The 22,344-nt window shown below is 36.3% G+C and overlaps 1 protein-coding gene across 1 annotated transcript in view; it reads right to left on the bottom strand.

The window, feature by feature from the left end:
* Positions 1 to 383: 383 nt before the first annotated feature.
* LOC127432187 (guanine nucleotide-binding protein G(olf) subunit alpha-like) overlaps positions 384 to 22,344 on the bottom strand; it is a 141,069-nt gene continuing 119,108 nt past the window's right edge. Inside the window, exons 6-12 of the mRNA XM_051683060.1 lie at positions 20,432 to 20,486; positions 19,745 to 19,818; positions 18,838 to 18,896; positions 16,129 to 16,249; positions 8,715 to 8,845; positions 7,164 to 7,231; positions 384 to 3,974 (exon numbers count right to left, since the gene is read on the bottom strand). Of these exons, the coding sequence (XP_051539020.1) occupies positions 3,828 to 3,974; positions 7,164 to 7,231; positions 8,715 to 8,845; positions 16,129 to 16,249; positions 18,838 to 18,896; positions 19,745 to 19,818; positions 20,432 to 20,486 (655 nt within the window). The 3' untranslated portion in view covers positions 384 to 3,827. The remainder of the gene's footprint in view (positions 3,975 to 7,163; positions 7,232 to 8,714; positions 8,846 to 16,128; positions 16,250 to 18,837; positions 18,897 to 19,744; positions 19,819 to 20,431; positions 20,487 to 22,344) is intronic.

Genomic DNA, 22,344 nt, shown 5'->3' with positions numbered 1-22,344 from the left:
GTGCTATTTGAAAAACTTTTATATTCATCTTTCTACGTCATCACCACAGGGTGACATTCATTATATATATATATATATAATGAACACACACACACATACATACTGTATATACAGTATACTGTATATATTTGTAAAGAAAATTAACATTCAGTAAAAAATACAAATATATATTTTTTTCTGACACAAAAATTCATCTGTGGTAAGGCCACACAGCTAGCAGAAAAAAAAAATCCTTATTGTTGAGCCCTGCAAATTACTATTTTAATTCTCATTTAAATGCGAAATGATATCAATTGTACAAATATTAGAAAATAAAGAATATTAGCAGCAACTTGCTGCAGTCATAATTACCACATCAATCCCAATTTAATAGACAAATTCACTTTTTGTTTTTTAAAAGGTATTTTATTTGTAAAATTACATTTCTTCCCACATTGCCATTCAAAACAAAGTCAAAGGACTTCTAATGTGCGTCTTTATTAAAATAAGCAATAAGAAATTAAAAAGAAATCTTAAAATCCTTGAAGGTCAGACACAAAACATTTTTTTTTTTTTTATTATTTATTTTTCTTCATTGTCACTCACTGTATTTTTAGTTTCTGAAATAAGTTTGAACGTGTAAAAGCTGCAGAGGAGAGTAAAGAGATTAAAGTCTATCTACTTTTACCGCCAATCACAGTCTGAAGTCACGTAACATACCATCCAATCACAGCACCTGTAGAGGGATCACACAGCTAAAATTGCTGTTGAACTGCTGAATTATGGTCAAGGATCCAAATGAACAATTTATGGGGTCTAGCAATAACCAGGGTCCCCATGGTCATGGAAACCTGGAAATATCAGGGAATAAAAATAAATAAATAAATAAAAAAAAGGTTTTATATATATATGTCTGCTGCTGTTTGTGAGTGCCATCTCTATAAAATAATTTTTAGTTATTAATTTATCCATGAATTAAAAGAGACTGGAAAAGTCATGGAAATTCATTGGTCAGAAGGTGTGGGAACCTTGTATGACCTCTGTCCATGGATTTAAGTGTGTGATCAATTTGCATAATCCAGGCAGTCACAAAAGAATATTTTTTAAGGAATCTTCACACAGCTCTTTTCATAAAACAACAGCTCATAGTGAAATATCTGTCAAGCTCCAGAAAGTATAAAAAAGCACCATCACAGAGTATCATAAAAGCAGTACATAAGACTTGTGCACTATATTCCAATGTATACAATAGTTTTGAGTGAGGAACAGACAGATATTTAAGTTGTTATTCAGTGGAAATCGTTCTCTCCCTCTGAGTCTCGTGTCTGGACCATTGCGTATAGTTACTACACACACAAGAACCAATGCCATTGTGGTGTCAATAACTGGGTCAACATATTTTTTTGCAAATTTCAGGATATCACACCAAAAATGCTGGATGGAAACATCAAGATGTGAATAATATCTCCAAAAAATGCATACAAAAAATAAAACTTGTACGCACACTTAAGATGGATACATTTTTTATTCGATAAGACATGCACATAAATTATGATGGAAACATTTACTAAATATATTCCTATAGAATGTACTATATATAGGAATATAGATAAAAAAAAAAAAATGTTTCTTTGCCTTAACAATCCAAGTGTACATAATTCACTTAAGGAGAATATCATCAATATCATCACATAGCATCTCAAATGTGGCTCTAGTTATTCTGAAACGCTGGACACAATGTCTGTCATCCAAATAATTGGCTACTATTACTTCCAGAACTGTGTGACATGCATTCACTCCCAAATATAAGGCATCTGCCGCTGAACGCTAGCAAACATACAAATTTGTCAAATCATTTTGTCTGCACACTCTAAACCCCAAATAATTCATTACATTTAATCCCCAGTGGCTACAACTTAAATTTGTTGCCAATTTCCAAGAAGTGACAGGTGTGGAATATAGTGCTTTTATGACGGATTTTTTTTAACCACAACACTTCACAGTGATCACTATGAACGTTGTATGAACAAAAGAGCTGCGTAAACATTCTGTAATCTGTAATCGTCCTTTAACAACTGGTAACAGCCTCAAAGGTGAATGAAAGAGACAGTATGGAGACACTACAGCTGTGAGTATACACTATCAGTGCTCACATTCACAACACCTGGGAGTCAGTGCGCTCTTAGGATGGCCAGTAAGGAATCACTAGTCTTGCTTCCTCATTCCTTCTAAAGTATGCATTTGTATATGCATAGCAATGCATACAACCTCGCTAAACATTTATAAATATGTATACATATAGGCACACATATCATTATGAATAATTGTACATATATATTAATAGAATATATTTTCCATCTTTTTATAAATGTATATGTACACGTATAAAAAAACGCAGATGTACGACGTGTGGTATACGTGCACGTGTATGCACACGAATGCGGTCACACATATCTACACGCTTTTACCGGCACAGCCCTGTGTACAGTCTGCATATACACCGCATTTAAAAATGCGTCCTACCCGAAACAACAGTTGGGTTTTGGACATTTGAAAACCTTTCTAACATTTTTAAAGCTGTCTGCCAACAATATCAGAAATTCTAAGAAAGAAATGAAAGACGTACTGTATTTGCAGTTTCTGAACAAAAGTGGTTAATTTTGCATATTGTATACAAGATTTTTTGCCAAATATTTCTTCATTTTATAGTAAAAGACTTATATATTTAGTAGCTTTATAAAGCAGGAAAAAAAACTCAAGTCTACAGAGAAATTTCTCGCCAGCACGCCATGCCGCATGTACGATTTGACATCAAGCTGTACAGCGCTGGCCAATCACATGCACGTTTTCCCCGTTTACAGGTACAGCTGTAATCAAAGGCACAAAGAGCTTCTACAAGTCAAAGTTTTGTCTTTCTTGTTGAAGTTGTACAAAATAACATTTCGCAGTCCTGTACAAGATCAAGGGACCTTGCATAATCTTCAATAAAACAAAACCCCTAAAAATATATAGTTTTTTTGTTTGATTTGTTTTGTTTTATTTATATCTATATTTAGAACTACCGCCCCCAAAAGGGTGCCGCCTGTGCTAAATGACGCATCGGTTGGCCTGTTGGTAGTGCAGAGTACAACAAATCCCATAAGCCCCTGCCCCTACACTTCGCCCTGTGCTCTGATGTTGGTTACAAACTCTAATCTAGCCCTGAAGTCCTTTCTGCACACTTTGCAGAAAATAAAAAACAAGCAAATAAAAGGCAATTAAAAAGACAACAACAAAAAAGTGGCAAGTAATAAATATACAGGTGCTACATTGTGAATTTTGCCTCCTGGCCTTCGTTTATGAAACAGAGGCAAAGTACTTCTTTTTACCCTTCATGTACCCCTTCATCCCCATGTCAAGAACTCCCATATAACCCTTCATTAGATGTAGGGAAAAGGTCAAAGGTCAGGCTATCCTGACACAAGTCACAGGTTACCACAGATCAACGTCTAACCTCGACTAAAACCAGCCGATGCTGAAAAACATCAAAATATAAAGAGGAATGACCTGGGATTGATTCAAATTTCATCTCATACACACACACATACACACACACACACACACAAACACAACATACACGCGTATCATAAAACCCACTCTCACTTCAGATATACAGTATGTATGTATGTATATATATATATATATATATATATATATATATATATAGACTATAAATAAAAATAGCAAACAAGTGAGAAGCAGAAAAGGAGGAACATGACAGCAGAGTCACTAGTCAGTAGTTCTCAAAGAGCCCATTTGACTGGGACTGGAAAGTGTTGATTGGAGGAGCGAGCAATTCGGGCAGACAATCACAAGAGTTCATACTGCCGCAGGTGCATTCTTTGAATAATGTCACGACAGTCATTGAACACACGGCGGATGTTTTCTGTGTCCACGGCGCAGGTGAAGTGAGGATAGCAGTAGTGTTTGTCTGTGCCGCTCGCCGTGCTGATTTTCTGGAAACACACACAATGTTACCAACAATAAGACTCATAAATTGGTAGTTGACATGAAACTATTAGGCATGCAGCTTTAATAAACAACTTAGAGACTACATAGAATATTTTAACTTTTACAAATTTTAAATAAACTAGTGAAGATAAAAATGTATTAAAAATTGTAAAAAAAAAAAACTAATAAGAAACAGTGGCCAGTTTCAGTACATAACACTTGCAAACGGCAAATGCAGTGTTGGGAAAGCTACAGTTAAGGCCCCGGTACACTAACGGTGAAGTTCTTTGCTCTTTGCTCAGAGCCAAAAGGAAGTTTGAAACAGCTGAGCAAATGTATACTGTTTGGAAACATACAGACACTGGCCACGCCACTTGGGGGATGTGTTTAGGAGCATTTAAGAAGAAGAAGCAGCAGCAGCCTTTATTTTTGCCACACATTATACATTTGCACATATACAGTGACATATCCCAGCTAAGCTGGTGTGAGAGTGCAGGGTCAGCCATGATACGGCACTCCTGGAGCAGATAGGGTCAAGGGCCTTTGCTCAAGGGCCCAACAGTGGCATCTTGGCAGTGCTGGCATCTTGAACCCCCGACCTTCTCGTCAGTAACCCAGAGCCTTAACCGCTGAGCCACCACTGCCCCAACTAAATATGAGGACGCACAAGACTACATTTAAAACCTTAACTACTGTGATGTTAAAATGTGTTATCGATGACTTCATGCCTCATTCTATGAATAGTAGTCACATGAGATCAGTAAAAAAGCTGTTTTAATCACTCGATGATGGTTTAAAGTAATATATATGCAGTAGATAGTGAGTAATTTATAATGTTTACATTCTGCAATCATAGCTCTAATGCGCTAACACACTATATGTGGCCATAATATTTGCTGGTTACTCTGTTATTGTAATTTATGATGACACTGATACTACTGCATAGATGGGTGTATAAAAGAGGAAAAGGGGAAAAAACACAGACAAAAGAATGATAATTAGAGGCATATCTCACTTTGGGTAGATGTGTGAATGGCTTTCGGCTGCAGATGGCACATGAGTGAAGCAGCACATAAAATAACAGCATGAATGGGCTCTTAAGATTGAGTAGATTTAATCCCTTTTGTAGACTAAACAAAATGTATATAAAAAAAAAAAATCACATTACACTGTCTTGGTAAATGTCTGTACACGAGCGATTGGTAAGTTTGCACCTATTCGCTAATATCTGCACTCCAGTGTGTTCATGTTGACTGATCTTAACTGACTTAACAACCTAACTGGATTTACTGTTGCTGTCGGCCTCAAAGTAGGTGGAGCTCCAGGTAACACCTACCAATGACGTGAACCAATGGCCGTTAGTGTTTAGCAGCCAGTATGAGGTTTTCCTGAAAGTTCACATTGGCAAGCTGTTACAAACCAACAAAAAAAAAAAAAAAAATCTTTTTGGCCAGATTTTGAAATGACATAACACCCGTTTTCGTATAAAGTATATCTTTATGCTACTCTTTTAAAAAAGTAGTTAACTAAACTACAAGCTACTACCAAAAGTAGCTAACTACATTGAAGTTTTTAAAGAAGAATTCTTATAACAATCGGATGATATTTTTTAATTCAACAATCACCTGAATATCACCATAGTTTAACCATTGTATTTATTTTTAGTAAAATCATAGTACCTACAAGATTAACAATGGCTACTGCAGTCATGGTTACCACCAATGTTACAATAGTAAAACCTTTAATTTTTGTAAGTGTTAACCAAGTACATTTACATTTATTCATTTGGAAGATGCTTTTATCCAAAGCAACTTACAAAAGAGGAATAATATTGCATAAGCGATTCATCTTAAGGAAACAGTAGTACGAAAAGTACTGCATTACAAAGTTTCAGCTGCATCAGAAAAATACTATCCAGATAGAGATTGAGTGCAACAAGAAATATATACTGTATATATATACAGGATATATACTGTATAAACACAAGTGTATGGTCAAGTGCCCATGGAAAAGATGTGTCTTTAGCCATTTTTTTGAAGACAGAGAGGGAGTCTGCTTCAAGGATAGAGTTGGGAAGGTCTTTCCACCAACGAGTTACAGTGGTGCCTCTTTGCGTTGGTACGACAAGGCACCGCTCATTTGCAGACCGCAGGCTTCTGGTGGGAACGTAGCTCTGCGGGAATGATTTTAGGTAAGCCGGAGCAGACACAGTGACTGTTCTGTATGCCAGCATCACAGCCTTGAACTTGATACGTGCAGCAACCGGCAGCCAGTGTAGAAAGACCAGGAGAAGGCAAAAGAAGGTGAAGGCAAAGGCCCTTTAAAGCTCAAGTGAATCAGTGAATTTTTTATGCGAACTAGCTCATTTACTTGTACCTTCCGAAAGAACCGAATCACTAAAATTAATCAGAGTTACCAACGCTAAATATAGGGGAGTAGTTTATTATAACTAGTTCATTTATATGAACTGTCCGAAAGTAGCGATTCATTTAAATGATTTGTTTTTCCTAGCAGTACATGAGGGAGAGAGGACGGTTTAGGTGAGTGTGTTTGATTACTCCCTCGATTCCATAGCTGCGTTCACAATACAATGTGACAAATGTAGTGTTAAGTGACGCTACAGTGCTACTAGTTGCGATTCAAATAAAAATCATGCCTCTAGGATGACTAAAATATGGTATTATTATAAAAATTTTGTATTATGATTAATTTTTTAAAATACAATTTCATGGCTGGTAAGAAATATTGATGGCTGGTAAATTGACTTTCTATAATCAGATGTGGCAAAAAGTTAATTTTGGACCCTGCATACATTTAAACCTTAAATCTCGATGTTGATAATAAGAAAAACACACATGCACATTGTACATGAGCTACCCAAATAAAAACAACAAATTAAAATGACTGGGTAAAAAAAAAATATATATATATAAAAAAATAAAATAAATAAAAAAAATCTAAAATATCACTAAAAACAAAGAAATTATGCTAAAAAGTCAAACACCCACAACTGTTAAAAATAGTTATTACATGATAGTACTAGTGATAGTAGGTATCACTTAATATATTGGAGGCACACACAAATAGATGTGTCATAGCTGTAGTGGGTGTGAACTTGTACTATTTAGGTGTCTTAACATTGTAGATAGTGAGAATAAGAAAAATTCAGAGAGTAGAACAGAAATTATTCATACCAAGAATTCATCTCGGATGAAAAATTTAGCTCTGGACACTTTGGCATCTTCTCCTGGGTCAGGGGTTGCTAGGCACACAAAAAACACAGGCATTATCATTGTGTGTGTGTGTATATATATATATATATATATATATATATATATATATATATATATATACATTCACACACACACACTGGCTGCCAAAAGTTTGGAATAATGTACAGATTTTGCTCTTATGGAAATAAATTGGTACTTTTATTCACCAAAATGGCATTCAACTGATCACAATGTATAGTCAGCACATTAATCACGTGAAAAATTACTATTAAAATTTTAAAAATTGCAGCAATGACAGCTTTGCACATCCTTGGCATTCTCGCTGTCAGTTTGTCCAGATACTCAGGTGACATTTCACCCCACACTTCCTGTAGCACTTGCCATAGATGTGGCTGTCTTGTCGGGCACTTCTCAAGCACCTTACAGTCTAGCTGACCCCACAAAAGCTCAATGGAGTTAAGATCCATAACACTCTTTTCCAATTATCTGTTGTCCAATGTCTGTGTTTCTTTGCCCACTCTAACTTTTTCTTTTTGTTTTTCTGTTTCAAAAGTGGCTTTTTCTTTGCAATTCTTCCCATAAGACCTGCACCTCTGAGTCTTCTCTTTACTGCTGGACATGAAACTGGTGTTGAGCGGGTAGAATTCAATGAAGCTGTCAGCTGAGGACATGTGAGGCGTCTATTTCTCAAACTAGAGACTCTGATGTACTTATCCTCTTGTTTAGTTGCACATCTGGTCTTCCACATCTCTTTCTGTCCTTGTTAGAGCCAGTTGTTCTATGTCTTTGAAGACTGTAATGTACACCTTTGTATGAAATCTTCAGTTTTTTGGCAATTTCAAGCATTGTATAGCCTTAATTCCTCAAAACAATGATTGACTAACGAGTTTCTAGAGAAAGCTATTTCTTTTTTGCCATTTTTGACCTAATATTGACCTTAAGGCATGCCAGTCTATTGCATAATGTGGCAACTCAAAAACAAACATAAAGACAATGTTAAGCTTCATTTAACGAACTAAATAGCTTTCAACTGTGTTTGATATAATGGCAAGTGATTTTCTAGTACCAAATTAGCAATTTAGCATGATTATTCAAGGATAAGGTGTTGGAGTGATGACTGCTGGAAATGGGGCCTGTCTAGATTTGATCAAAAATGACTTTTTTTCAAATAGTGATGGTGCTGTCTTTTACATCAGTAATATCCTGACTATACTTTGTGATCAGTTGAATGCCACTTTGGTGAATTAAAGTACCAATTCCCTTCCCTAAAGAGCAAAATCTGTACATTATTCCAATTGTTTGGCCGCCAGTATGTGTGTGTGTGTGTGTGTGTGTGTGTGTGTGTGTGTGTGATATATATATATATATATATATATATATATATATATATGATTAGTATAGACTGTATGTGTATTCAGGGGTGTAGGAATGATTTGAAAAGTAGGGGATACTTCAGGAGGCAGTGTATATTATAATGTATATGTATATAATGTTATTATACAGCACATGTACCTTCAGGAGGCAGCGTATAGCGAGCATACTCTGGGAAATAATCTTCTAGTTTGGATTTTCCTGCCAGGATCTTCTCAGCCAGCATGTCCTGTTTGTTGAGGAACAGAATGACTGAGATGGTCCTTAAAAACCTTTTTGGAAACAGAGAGTGAGACAGTTAGAGCACAGAGCCGTCTCACTGCTTCTATTCCTGCTGATGTTTCTATTTCTAGCTCTTCAGCTGCAGTTCTGAGTCAAACTCCACATGACCTGCATTTATTATGCTGGCTTGATAGGGTCTACATGCACTTATTGTTAGGGTGGCACTGATACGTCGTCTACCAAATTAGATCTCCGATCTCATCTTAAAGGGGTCATGTCATGCATATTTGTTTTATTTTATTTTATTCCTAGAGGTTCACTTACAATGGAAGTAAAACATTTTTCACAAAAAAAAAAAGTCATACTGTAGTATTATAGGAACCTTACTACCCTGTCTTTGGACCTCTGTGTGAAACGCTTGGTTTTGTGTGTACTTCACCTTTAAGACATGGCCACTGTTATGATTGGCCAACATTATTGAAAAGCAAACATCCTCTCACCATTACAAGTGTGGAATGGTATTTTACAAGACTGAAAGAATTAAAACTTGCAAGCGATTTATGAAATCCCCTACAGCACTCAGTCCAGGCAATCATTGATATGTTGTAATTATGTAAAGCACACAATCAAACTACAACAGTTGATCGACTGAAATAACAACAGAAAAATGAACAAAATCATCACAATATTTCTCCCCAATTCTTAAGAGGCATACAAGATTGGGTGATAAAATAACGCTATTTAAACAGTGAAAATAAGTCGAACACAAGCTGCGAATGTAAAGTGTTAATAAATGTGTGTCCAGCTGTAGTGAAAGTCTTATAAGGGACAGTCAGCCTGGGCATTACCCTTTTTGATCTCCCGGCTTCAATACGCATCCCATGTCAGGAAATAAGCAATATTCACAGGCTGGGGAATCTCCCACAATACATTTTCATCTTAAATGTGGGAAAATGGCCGTCACGATGCGTTCATTTCGGCTAAAGGACATCATGGCTAATGCGAGACAGATAAGAAGGTTAACAGCCTTGCTATTATGTACTTCACAACATTGCGTTCTTCTGCCATATTTAAATCATTTCATCTCAAATCAATATTTTGTGAGGAAAAATTTATTTATTTGGTAAGTTACCATGTAATAAGCATGATCCACTTCGCTATTGTCACATATTCCCTGTGTTTGCATTGACTTTTATGTTGAAATTCTTGTTTAGTTCCCATGTTCTTGTTTCCTGTTAGTTTATAGTACTTTGTAGATTCATTTTATGATTGGTTTTCCCCTGATTGTTTCCACAGGTGTTCCTCGTTCCCTTGTTTGCCCCTGTGTATTTAAGCCCTTGTTTTCCCTGTTTCCTTTGTCAGTCTTCACATGTATTATGCTGTGCTCTGTACGTTTGTTCCCTGTGTTTTGTTTCTTTATGTTCTGAGTTACCTGGTTTACTTTTGTTTTATTAAAGATGCTGCATTTATATCCTCCTTTCTCTCCTGACTCATTACACCTATGGAGTCATGATCATGTTTTTTTTGTTTTTGTTTTTTTTTGCCGATGCAAACGGTTGACTATACAAATCCTTACATATCAAACAAATTAAAATATGAAACATTAGAATTACCGGCATTAGTGTTGTTTCCAATAGTGCTGCCACTGCTACATCTTTCATTACAAGTTTATTTGCAAAGCCTGAATCCTTGGTTCTCAGAAGAATTCATCCATGAAAGAATTCAAACATATAATCTCTCACTGACACATTAAGGAAATTTGTTTGAATCAGCCACTCATTCCTAATGTTGGGATCCTTCAGAAGGCTATGCAGAGTTCTAAAACTTACAGTATGTTTTTATAGCACAATGACCTCTTATATGTCAAAATATCAAGTAAAATTTTATTCCTCATGACATGACCACTTTAAATCTGTGATCGGCGATCGTGCCTAGATTCAGGGCTGATTTTCTATTAATTGCATCATGCACGCACGCAATCACACATACACTGCTCCTCTAAAGAATTAGCGCTTACACAGCCCTTGATGCATGAGATTGCGGCAACTGGCTATTTGCAATTCTAAGCATTTGCAAATTTACACTTTCAGACATGATGTAATTCAGGTGAATATGCCAGTTTGTTATAGAACGTGTATGATTTACATGTATATGAATATAAAGGTGACCATTTTCAAAAGTCATTACGGTAGTCAAACTGGCTCGCTGTACATGGAGAGGAAAAAAATACTGCAAACGGATGTAAAATCTAATTAAACAACAAATAACCACGCAAACACAAATCTGAGTATACCTGATGTAACATGAGTTGCGACAGATGGTGTGTGGAGCAATAGAGACAGTTTGAGCGATTATGCATGCTCTCAGTTCACTCCAACACACGCATAATCGGTGTCAATCAATATACCAATACAAATACCATGGTCAAACTATGGTTACTGTAGTAAAACCATGATGATTTTTAGTAAGGGCAAACCTTACTAAAGTGTTATCACTTTTGGTAATGTGTTCAACAAATAGAGTATTCTTACTTTGGATTTGGCAGTAATATATATTTTTTAACATAGCAAATACTGAACTGTACCGAAACTGACACAAACCGAACTGTGAGAAATTTGAACCATCATACCCCTAATGGATATGTGTCAAACTCGTTGAATATATGTTGAGCTGAGTTTGAAAAACACTTTATGTTGATGCATTTAGCATAATAATGCAGGTATTAAGAAATTAGAGAAAACGTTTTTTTAGTTAACCTCGTGCGACCTCACATGCTTTGATATACGCAACGCATAATTTAAATGAATAAAAACTGACTGAATACTGTTCACAAGACTCTAGACTGTCATTTAAAGGGTTAACTTCTGCCACACCGAGTCACGTGACAACAGCATGCCATCAATTTTCTTTGAAGCGCTCACTCTTCTGAAAAAGTGCCACACCGAGTCTTATTTGCACTTTGCAAAATGCCATGTGGAAAAAGGTTTTATGGTCAGATGAGACAAAAATGTAACTTTTTGGACTGAAATCCAAGCGATATATTTGGAGAAAACCAAACAAAGCACCCAGAACACACCACACCTACTGTGAAGCATGGTGGTGGCAACGTTATGTTGTGGGGGTGTTTCTCTTCAGTGGGGACTGGGCAATTGGTCAGGATTGAAGGGAAAATGAATGCTGCCAACCCAAATTCTTGAGGAAAATCTGTGGCTCTCTGCTGGATAACTGAAGATTGGCAGGTGGTTCACCGTTTCAGCACAAAAATGATCCTAAACACACCATCAAAAAAATCAACGCAGTGGCTTAAGGATAGGAAAGTCAAAGTCTTTTAGTGGCCAAGTCATAGCCCTGACCTAAATCCAAAGGAAAACCTGTTGATGGACTTGAAGAGAGTAGCCTATCGCTGCTCACCCTGCAATTTGACTGAACTCAAACAATTCTGCAAGGAAGAATGGGCAAATATTCCCCAGTCTAGGTGCGTGAAGCTAGTAGAGACCTATCCAAACAGACTGATGGCTTCCATTAAGCTCTGCGAAGTATTAAATCCAGGGGTATGATCACTTTTCAAACCCTGTTATCCTAGTTTTTCATCTTTTATAAATGTTTTCTTTACTTCAGTGTTGTAAGGCTCAATTTGTAAATAAAATCTGATTTTTTATTTTATTTTTTGGCTAATAAAAGCTGATTTTTTTTAATGGGTTTTGATTTCAGGCTGTAAGACAAAACATTTTTTTTTTTACTATTCCAAAGGGGTATGATGATTTTCTATAGGCACTGTATGAGCCTAAATAGCACAATACTTAGATCATCAAATTATAAAATGACTCACATTAAAGTCAAACAAAAATAATACAAATGTCACTGCATGAATAAAAAAAGTGGACACAGAAAAAAAAACCCTGTCAGATGCAGCGCAATGGTCAAAGATGTACATTCAGCATGTGTTTACATGGAAAAACAATTTAAAAACAGCACATACGCACGCAAAAACACCTGAACAGACTGTCAGGTCCCAATGGGCTCGGGTCCTGTTGAAGACCTCTATAGCAAGTGTAGAATAAACGAATAGTGATTGTGGTATTCAAATACAGGTGTCAACTATCCGTGCACATCCCTAGTACACAGACAAACAATTATGCTCCCCCTTTTGTGAGTAGGGATGTCCTGATACCGATAATGGAATCGGAATCGGGTCCAATACTGCAATCAAGTTCTTGTACTTGTAAAATACCATGCTCCCATACCAAAAACCGATACCATCTGATGTACGAATGTCATTATATAAACATTCAGTGCACAAAATAAAATCACGTTATGTCCTAGTGAGATTTTTTATCCGCAAAAGCTGTGGTTTAATGAGATAAATATATAGTTTGCATGAGCTGTGTACTTCAAATATGAGTGCTTATGAATGTGTGGAGAGGAGACAGTGTTGTGCTGACGCCGGCTGCACATACCTTTTAAAGACCATCATGAGCATCGCGCTCTCTGTTTGTTGCAGATGACAGCGAACAGAGCGCTCATGTTATTGTGCTAGGCACAGAGTACATACATATTTAATTAAATAGAAGCCTTTTGCGGTTTAATAAACACTTTGAGTCGCATGGCGACCGGCTTTTCTGGATTACTGTCACATCTACTCAGAAACACTCAGAAAGCTCTGTCAAAATAAAAGCTCAATTTAAAAGAAAAAAAAAAGTATAACAGAATTTTATCACTACTGTGAAATTACTGAATGTAATATTCACTGTAATACTACTACTACTACTAGTAATAATAACAATGATAAATCAATAATAATTGATTTATATTTAAGCAATATCTCACATCTGTGATGCTCTGTTCTGCAACACTTTATTTGAAAAAAATATGACTCCAGTGTTGTATTTTGGTTTGTGCTGTGATGTTCTATATTTATTTGATAAAAAAATAATACAATGTTATGTTGAAAATTAAAGCTGCACTACATATCTTTGTGCTCTCTAGCGACATCTATTTAAATTTAAAATTGCAAGCAATTTGCGGAAGAATACATTACGTCTGTTGTGTTTCGACACAACTACTCTGGCGGATGAATCTCATGATTTGAGGTTACCTGGACTTCGCCTGCATTGCATGACTGGAAGATATTCAGAGCCGGAGTTATAATGTGCTATTTTCATGTTAATATAATTATGTTATACAATTAAACATTTAAAAATGAAATATTACTTGCGTTTATGAAGATAAACAATACTCTTATTTACATATTTTTAATGAATGAGTTGTACACTTTTCTGACACTACACTTAAAGCGCTTTTACATAGAGAAGAGGGGACTCTCCTGAATCACCACCAGTTACAATTATATTTTCATATGATTATTCAAGTGTTTTATAGACTATTAATGTTTGTATTGTATTATCAGTTTAAGAGGTGAAACTCGTGATACTGCTGATTCGAGTTCAATGTAAAATTTCATTATCTTTACATTCTTAATCTTGTCAACGAAATTAATGTTGAAAACGTTTGTTGACAAAATGTTTTTTTGATTCCGTCAACGATAACGAATGACGAGATGAAAAAGGCGAATCATGAAGAATATTAAATTATTTTATTAAAGCATACTGTTGATGAAAATATGAAAATAAAAATTACACTGCAAGATATTAACAGTGCAAGATATAAACAGAAGAAGAAACATCTTGATAATCTGTAAACAGAAAATATTAGATATGGATTCATTTAATCCATTAATCCAGTGTGTTGCACATTTCTCCGCTTGAGTTGCCTGAGTTGAACTTGCTAACACCGGCAAAATTAACCGCTTTAAAACGGGGTAAATACTTCATTCAAACACATCCTATTTATACATGAGATTCATCTATATATCCACAACATTTATGGAACAACTTACATCTGCACAACGAAACGAATGAACGTGAACGATTGGAAGATGCGCTAGTCAGAATAATCGTAACTTGCGTTGTGAATACACTTTCCATAAGAAACACACTACACGCAATGTAATATCCTTTCAAGGAAAATTAATAAGTCTCTAAAGCATGAAGAATTCAGAGTACAGTAGGCTAACTTCTCAAAAATAGCTAATACTTCAGTCTATTCATTATTATTTCAGGATTATTTTCACAACAAGGACAGTACGTACATTTATACTGTATGTTTGATACATGTTTACATTTTTTATTTAAAAAAATCTAAATATTTGAATATTTGATTAAAGTTTGGTCTGTTACAGTTTGTTACAGTACATCAAGTAAAATATATTATTTTCGTTGATTAAAATGTAATGTCATTTTTGTAAAACTGACTAAAATTGATGAATATAACATGACAAAATATTGACTAGTTTTAAAGGACACTTTTGTCAAAAGACTAAAACTGACTAAAACGAAAAAATGAAAATATGAACAGGGCAGTTGATAAAGCAAGTGAAACTGTAGGCCTAATAACACTGTAAACTAAAAACATACAACGAGCAATAATGGGGATAAAACATAATTTATTAAACATGAAAATAATATGTACAAGAAGTCAATTTCAGAGGTCATACGTTTACTAATGTAAACATGCACAGTAACTTCCCCCGAGAACAGATCGTGATCGGCAAACACACGAGTAATGTTCGATTCATAAAAGCATTAACCCTACCAGACAACATACTGTATCCAATTCCAAGCATTATAGCAGGTAAACAACTTCGCCAAACGGATAACAGATAAACATCCATCCAGACTGCAGCGATGCCATCCTGAACCATGTGAGTGTTACTGAACTGAGCTGAACAGCGTCCTCAGAAAGAACACGTGTCAGCTGGCACTACTTTCCTGTGTTTACAGACATGAAATCATGACGCAGAGAGGAATGACATGAGCCAGCGATTTCGCACCAAATCCGACCCGACAGCTCAAAATACAAATTATTTTTATAAGCTTACCGAAATGAATCGGGGTAAGGTAAGGACATTGTTTTAAAGACTGATTGTTTATGTACTTAATCAATAATGGCAATTTGTTCATTTTTAACCAAAAATTTTAACTGTAATATTTTGAATTGATTAAAGTTTTAATGAATTCATTTATTTAAACACCATTTTGATGATAAAATTGAAACAAACTCTTGATATGGAACTCAGAACAGGTATCAACTCAGTATTGGCGAGTACCAAAAAGGACGTGTTAGTACTCGTACTTGTTATAAAAAATAAAATTAAAAAAAAGGTATCGGGACATCCCTAATTGTGAGTACTTGTAGATAAAATGCCTAAAATGCCGATCCCTATCATGCAGTACATGTGATATTGAGAATGTGTGAAACAGCAGAAGTGTGAAACCTGTTCGTCCAGATGCTGCGGAAAAGGTCGAGAGACTCGCGCAGGCGGTTAGTGCTGTTGTCTTCCCTGATGACCATGTTATAACTGCTACTGGCTGCCACGAAGATGATGGCTGTCACATCTGACAAATATCATCACCAAACACACATAAATAACACACAAATAGACATTTAGACTTTCAGATGTTTTGACTACAGCTTTTGTGAATATACAGTAATTCAAATGTTTTCAGGATGTTGTGCAATACAGCTCAACAGTCTGGTTCTGGAAGTAAAAATCCTATTTATTTTTTCCATTGTCCAATTCATTATTAACAATAACTTATAAACCATTAAAGACAGACTTATCGTGAGCTCAGAGATTGTTAATCAATGATATACTGTATGCTTCTGTTGTAGCCATCAATCCACATTATGGACACATGTGAACACATGTCTTATACCTATGTCTTTTGTCCGATTTAAAAATACGTTTTTGCTTCAAATCAAAGTTTGTAATTTTGTGATTCACTTCAGAGTTGGTTGTTTGGTTCATGGCTGATAACTCATTTTTGAAGGATTTTAAGAAATCCTTATGGAAATTTTTTTATGGGAAAACACTTCCGGAACCAAGATGGCTGAAAAAGTGGTCAGGCACAACATTAAAACCACCTGCCTAATATCGTGTAGGTCCCCCTTGTGCCGCCAAAACAGCTCTGACCCAACGAGGCATGGACCAAGACCTCTGAAGGTGTCCTGTGGTATCTGGCACCAAGACGTTAGCAGCAGATCCTTTAAGTCCTGTAAGTTGCGAGGTGGGGCCTCCATGGATCGGACTTGTTGGTCCAGCACATCGTATAGGTGCTCAACTGGATTGAGATCTGGGGAATTTGGAGGCCAAGTCAACACCTTGAACTCTTTGTCATGTTCCTCAAACCATTCCTGAACAACTTTTGCTGTGTGGCAGGGCGCATTATCCTGCTGAAAGAGGCCACTGCCATCAGGGAATACCGCTGCCATGAAGGGGTGTACGTGGTCTGCTACAATCTTTAGGTAGGTGGTACGTGTTAAAGTAGCATCCACATGAATGCCAGGAACCAAGGTTTCACAGCAGAACATTGCCCAGAGCATCACACTGCCTCCGCCGGCCTGCCTTCTTCCCATGGTGCATCCTGCTGCCATCTCTTCCCCAGGTAAACGACGGACATGTACCCGGCCGTCCACATGATCTAAAAGAAAACGTGATTCATCAGACATGGCAACCTTCTTCCATTGCTCCATGGTCCAGTTCTGATGCTCACGTGTCCATTGTAGGCGCTTTCAGCGGTGGACAGGGGTCAGAATGAGCACTCTGCGGCTACGCAGCTCCATACACAGCAAGCTGCGATGCACTGTGTGTTCAGACACCTTTCTACCATGGCCAGCATTAAGTTATTCAGCCATTTGTGCTACAGTAGCTCTTCTGTGGGATCGGACAAGACGGGCTAGCCTTTGCTCCCCATGCGCCAGTAGCGGATTTAGGCATGGGCGACATGTGCAGTTGCCTAGGGCAGCATCTTGCAGGGGGGCGGCACGAGGCACACAGTGCCCCCCCCCGTCAACAACTTTGGGAGCATGTTGAAGTGGGTTTTGCCCTGGGCGCCATACAAGCTAGAAGCGCCACTGCCATGCACATCAAGGAGCCTTGGGCGCCCATGACCCTGTTGCCGGTTCACCGGTTGTCTTTCCTTGGACCACTTTTGGTAGGTACTAACCACTGCATACCGGGAACACCACACAAGACCTGCCGTTTTGGAAATGTTCTGACCCAGTCGTCTAGTCATCACAATTTGGCCCTTGTCAAAGTTGCTCAGATCCTTATGCTTGCCCATTTTTCCTGCTTCCAACACATGAAATTCAAGAACTGACTGTTCACTTGCTGCCTAATATATCCCACCCCATGACAGGTGCCATTGTAACGAGATAATCAATGTTATTCACTTCACCTGTCAGTGGTTTTAATGTTGTGGCTGATCAGTGTAGGCTGATTATCAAGAAACCTGTCAAAAAATGTCCTGGTCCTATTTTACTAAAAAAAAAAATAAATAAAAAAAAATAACAATAAATAAATATATATATATATATATATATATATATATATATATATACTGTAATACTGTATGTATAGACTACTGTATACAATATGTATTTAGACTTAAATATTTATATGTATATTGCATATAGAATATGAAGGCTATTTTTAGGGCCATTACATTTTTTACATTGTGCAATTATTTTTTGACAATTTAAGCATATTTTACCCCCCAATTCTCATTACTGAACAAGAAAAAAGATGGTCATTATGATATTCTCATTGCCGCAACGTGGATAAGATTTATATTACTATATATATATATATATATATATATATATATATATATATATATATATATATATATATATATATATATATTAAATCACTGTACATCTTCATTAAAAACATTGTGAATAGTAAAAGTAAAACGTCCTGATGTGTTACGGTAATGAGAATTGGCAGTTAATATGTGCTTAAGTATTCTGAAAATAATTTTACAATGCAAAAAAAATAAAATCAATCACAATGCAATGTGGCTTAGTTTTCTATAAGCAAAATATAATTTAATATTTTGTTTGTATTGATTTGGGGTTAAATATGACCAGGACAGTTTTTGACACGTTTTGTGAGAATCACCCAATAAGAATCTACACTCACCATTAAAGCACTGAATCCATTTCCTTCTCTCATCTCTCTGACCACCTACATCAAACATACTGACGCACAGAGAGAGAGAGAGAGAGAGAGAGAGAGAGAGAGAGAATTGAAAAATTATTATTCTGTTTTTAAGAAATGTAATACATATAAAGAAAGAGTTCACTAGCAATCGTTATGTCTAATGTCATCATTGCCTAACTTTTGTAAAGCTTTTTTTTTTTTTTAAACAGATATGCTACTTAACTGCTCATAAGACATATTTTTTGGAAATCTGTCTTTTTCTTCCTTTCGTTATTTATTTACTTTTTTTTTGTTTTGTGACATTTGCTCTGATAAGATTTTCATCTGTAACCTGTACTCCTCAAACCATCAGATTCATCCGTGAAGAAGAGCAGAATCAAAGCCCAACTCATGTAATTACCAAAACAATGTTCCTCCGGAAGAAAATTACAGTTTTGTGCTTCAACCACTAGAGGGCCAAAAGTTACATAGTGTAACTTTCATTCAACTTTATCAATTACAAATTCAATTATTAGATTAACAATCCAAGTGTAAAATTTATAAAAAAAGTAACATTATTATTTGGCATGTTCCCTTTTTGCTTAATATTATGATTATGTTATCCAGCATGATTTCAGAATTTTGGAAAAAGCATCTTGTGTGCATCAATGGAAACAAGGAAACCTGACCATCTGTACACTAGTTAATATGGTCAATGTCATAAATTTGCTTAATTTTGATTAGCAACCTAGCAATAGTGCACACTCACTAATATTTCTTCCTCATCTAATAATACTAAAATTTAGTTTATTTCCAGAATTTCAATGTGGTCTCAGACTTTTGGACCCCACTTTAATCAATAAACTGATGGTTCATATCTATGTATAATATCATCAGGTTGACTTACTGAAAGTTGACTTTGTCTACTTGAAATCGAGTTTCAAAAATCCCTGAAGTCAAAACACGACACCTCAGCAAATCCTGAAAGAAATGGACAAACCCTTAAAACATTCATCATCATTATGAAAATACTGTATATACAGGTAAACAAATTAAACATAAACTCACAAGCACTTTATTAGGAACACCTGCACACCTAATTATTCATAGGATTATCTAATCAGCCAATCATATCCGCCATCAGAATGGGGAAAAGATGTGATCTCATTGATTTGGAGCATGGCATGATTGTTGCCAGACAGGCTGGTTTAAGTATTTTTGTAGCTGCTGATCATTCTTTACTTAGAATGGTGCCCAAAAAAAAAAAAAAAAAAAAATCCAGTGAGTGGCAGTTCTGTAGAGGGACATGCCTTATTGATGTGAGTTGACTGATTGACTGGTTCAAGATGAAAGAAAGGCTACGGTATCTCAGATACCCGCTCTGTGCAATTGTATTGAGCAGAATAGCATCTTAGAATACACAACACATCGAACCTTGAGGCGGATGGGCTACAACAGCAGAAGACCACATTGGGCACTTTATTAGGACCACAGTGTTCCTAATAAAGTGCTACGTGAGTGTATTACACAGCTTCCACTACCAATACACACAAACACACACTGGAGAGTAAAAGCAGTGCAACTGCGCCCTCACCTGGTCTGTTGGTGTGTAGTCACTCTGTCCTACAGACTCTATTCTGTCCAGGAAACTGAAAAACAAGAAAGAAAAAAACATGAATATTATACATTAGCCAAAAATGTACAACAATTGATATCTAATATGACTCAGAACTGCAGAAACTGTGGGGTAAACATTTACCTAGTTTCATGTACATAAATATTTCTGATTTCCAATACATTATTATTCCTGGTGTGATTTTATTTTGTGCTGTTATATATCCTGTTCCCACTGCCCCCATTTTCTGAGCTCAGGCCTGAATTGGACATATTCAATATTAATGGCTGTAGTTCATCACCTCTTTGTATTAGTCATAATTCTGTTCTGTTTTGACAGAAGACACTTGTAAGTTTGTTGCCCAGATGTCAGAATTTATTAAATTAATAAAGAAAATATTTATAAAAGCTCAGATTTATAGGAACTGATCTGAAAATTATTTTCATACTACATTTTTTATGAAATTATAAATGAAAAGAAAAGAAAAGAAAAAAAAGCCACAAGTCTGATAATGTTATATTCCAAATCTGAGGATGATAACTTCAGAACTCAAGAAATTTAAGAAACATTATGTAAGACCATGCCATATGTTTTTTTTTTTTTTTATTTACAAAAGGAAGTTTACAAAAAGAATGCAATCTACTCAAATGCACACAAAAATAAAGCCTATTCACTCTGTTTTTTAATATGCTGCTTCATTCATGTGTTTGTCTGCAGTCTGTAAGACATTAACACCTGAGACACATTGATGTGTGTCTCTAATTATTATTCTTTTGTCTATATTGTGCCCATTGTCTAATACTCTTATGTCTGCCACAGTAACACCTATATTGACACCCAACACTCACCTTTGTTGTTGCATCAAATTTCTTTCTTAAAAACAAAGTATATATATAAAAATATATTTTTTGTGATCTTACATGGATTCTTTTAACTAATTCCATAATAAAGTACAATAAGAGAGGGTAACAGGTGAATACTATGGTGAAGGTTAGCATGCTACCATTAGCTTAGCTCCATCTTAGTAGCATGTTAACAATACAAATTAAACATAACATACTGCATTTATCTTACTTTCAATTATCATCAAGTTACTTATACTGATCTCATGTGGATTCCATTGATAGAACAAAGCAGAAAGCATAATATTAATAGAATATGCAGCAACTGGCTGGTGTTTTCACAGATATTTTCAACCTTTCCCTCTCCTTGTCCGTGGTCCCCACATGCTTTAAAACATCCACCGTTGTGCCTGTACCAAAGCAATCCAAAATCACTTGCTTAAATGACTGGCGTCCTGTTGCTCTGACCCCCATCATCAGCAAATGCTTTGAGAGACTAATCAGAGATTACATCTGCTCTGTGCTGCCTGCCTCACTGGACCCATTGCATTTTGCTTACCGCAACAACCGCTCCACTGATGATGCCATTGCATCTACAATACACACTGCTCTCTCCCACCTAGAAAAAAGGAACACTTATGTGAGAATGCTGTTTGTAGACTACAGCTCAGCATTCAACACCATAGTGCCTTCCAAGCTTGATGTGAAACTCCGGGCTCTGGGCTTAAACAGCTCGCTGTGCAGCTGGATCCTGGACTTCCTGTCAAGCAGATGCCAGGTGGTTAGAATGGGCAGCAATCTCCTCATCACTGACCCTTCACACTGGAGCCCCACAGGGCTGTGTTCTCAGCCCACTCCTGTATTCCCTGTACACACATGACTGTGTGGCAACACATAGCTCCAATGCCATCATTACGTTTGCTGATGATACAACGGTGGTAGGTCTGATCACTGACAATGATGAAACAGCCTACAGAGAGGAGGTGCACACTCTGACACACTGGTGTCAGGAGCACAATCTCTCCCTCAACGTCAGTAAGACAAAGGAGC

Source organism: Myxocyprinus asiaticus, chromosome 41, assembly GCF_019703515.2.
Source record: "Myxocyprinus asiaticus isolate MX2 ecotype Aquarium Trade chromosome 41, UBuf_Myxa_2, whole genome shotgun sequence".
Lineage (NCBI taxonomy): Eukaryota > Metazoa > Chordata > Actinopteri > Cypriniformes > Catostomidae > Myxocyprinus > Myxocyprinus asiaticus.
The sequence above is the reverse complement of the archived record's forward strand: the minus strand, read 5'-3'. Positions and strand labels throughout refer to the sequence as shown.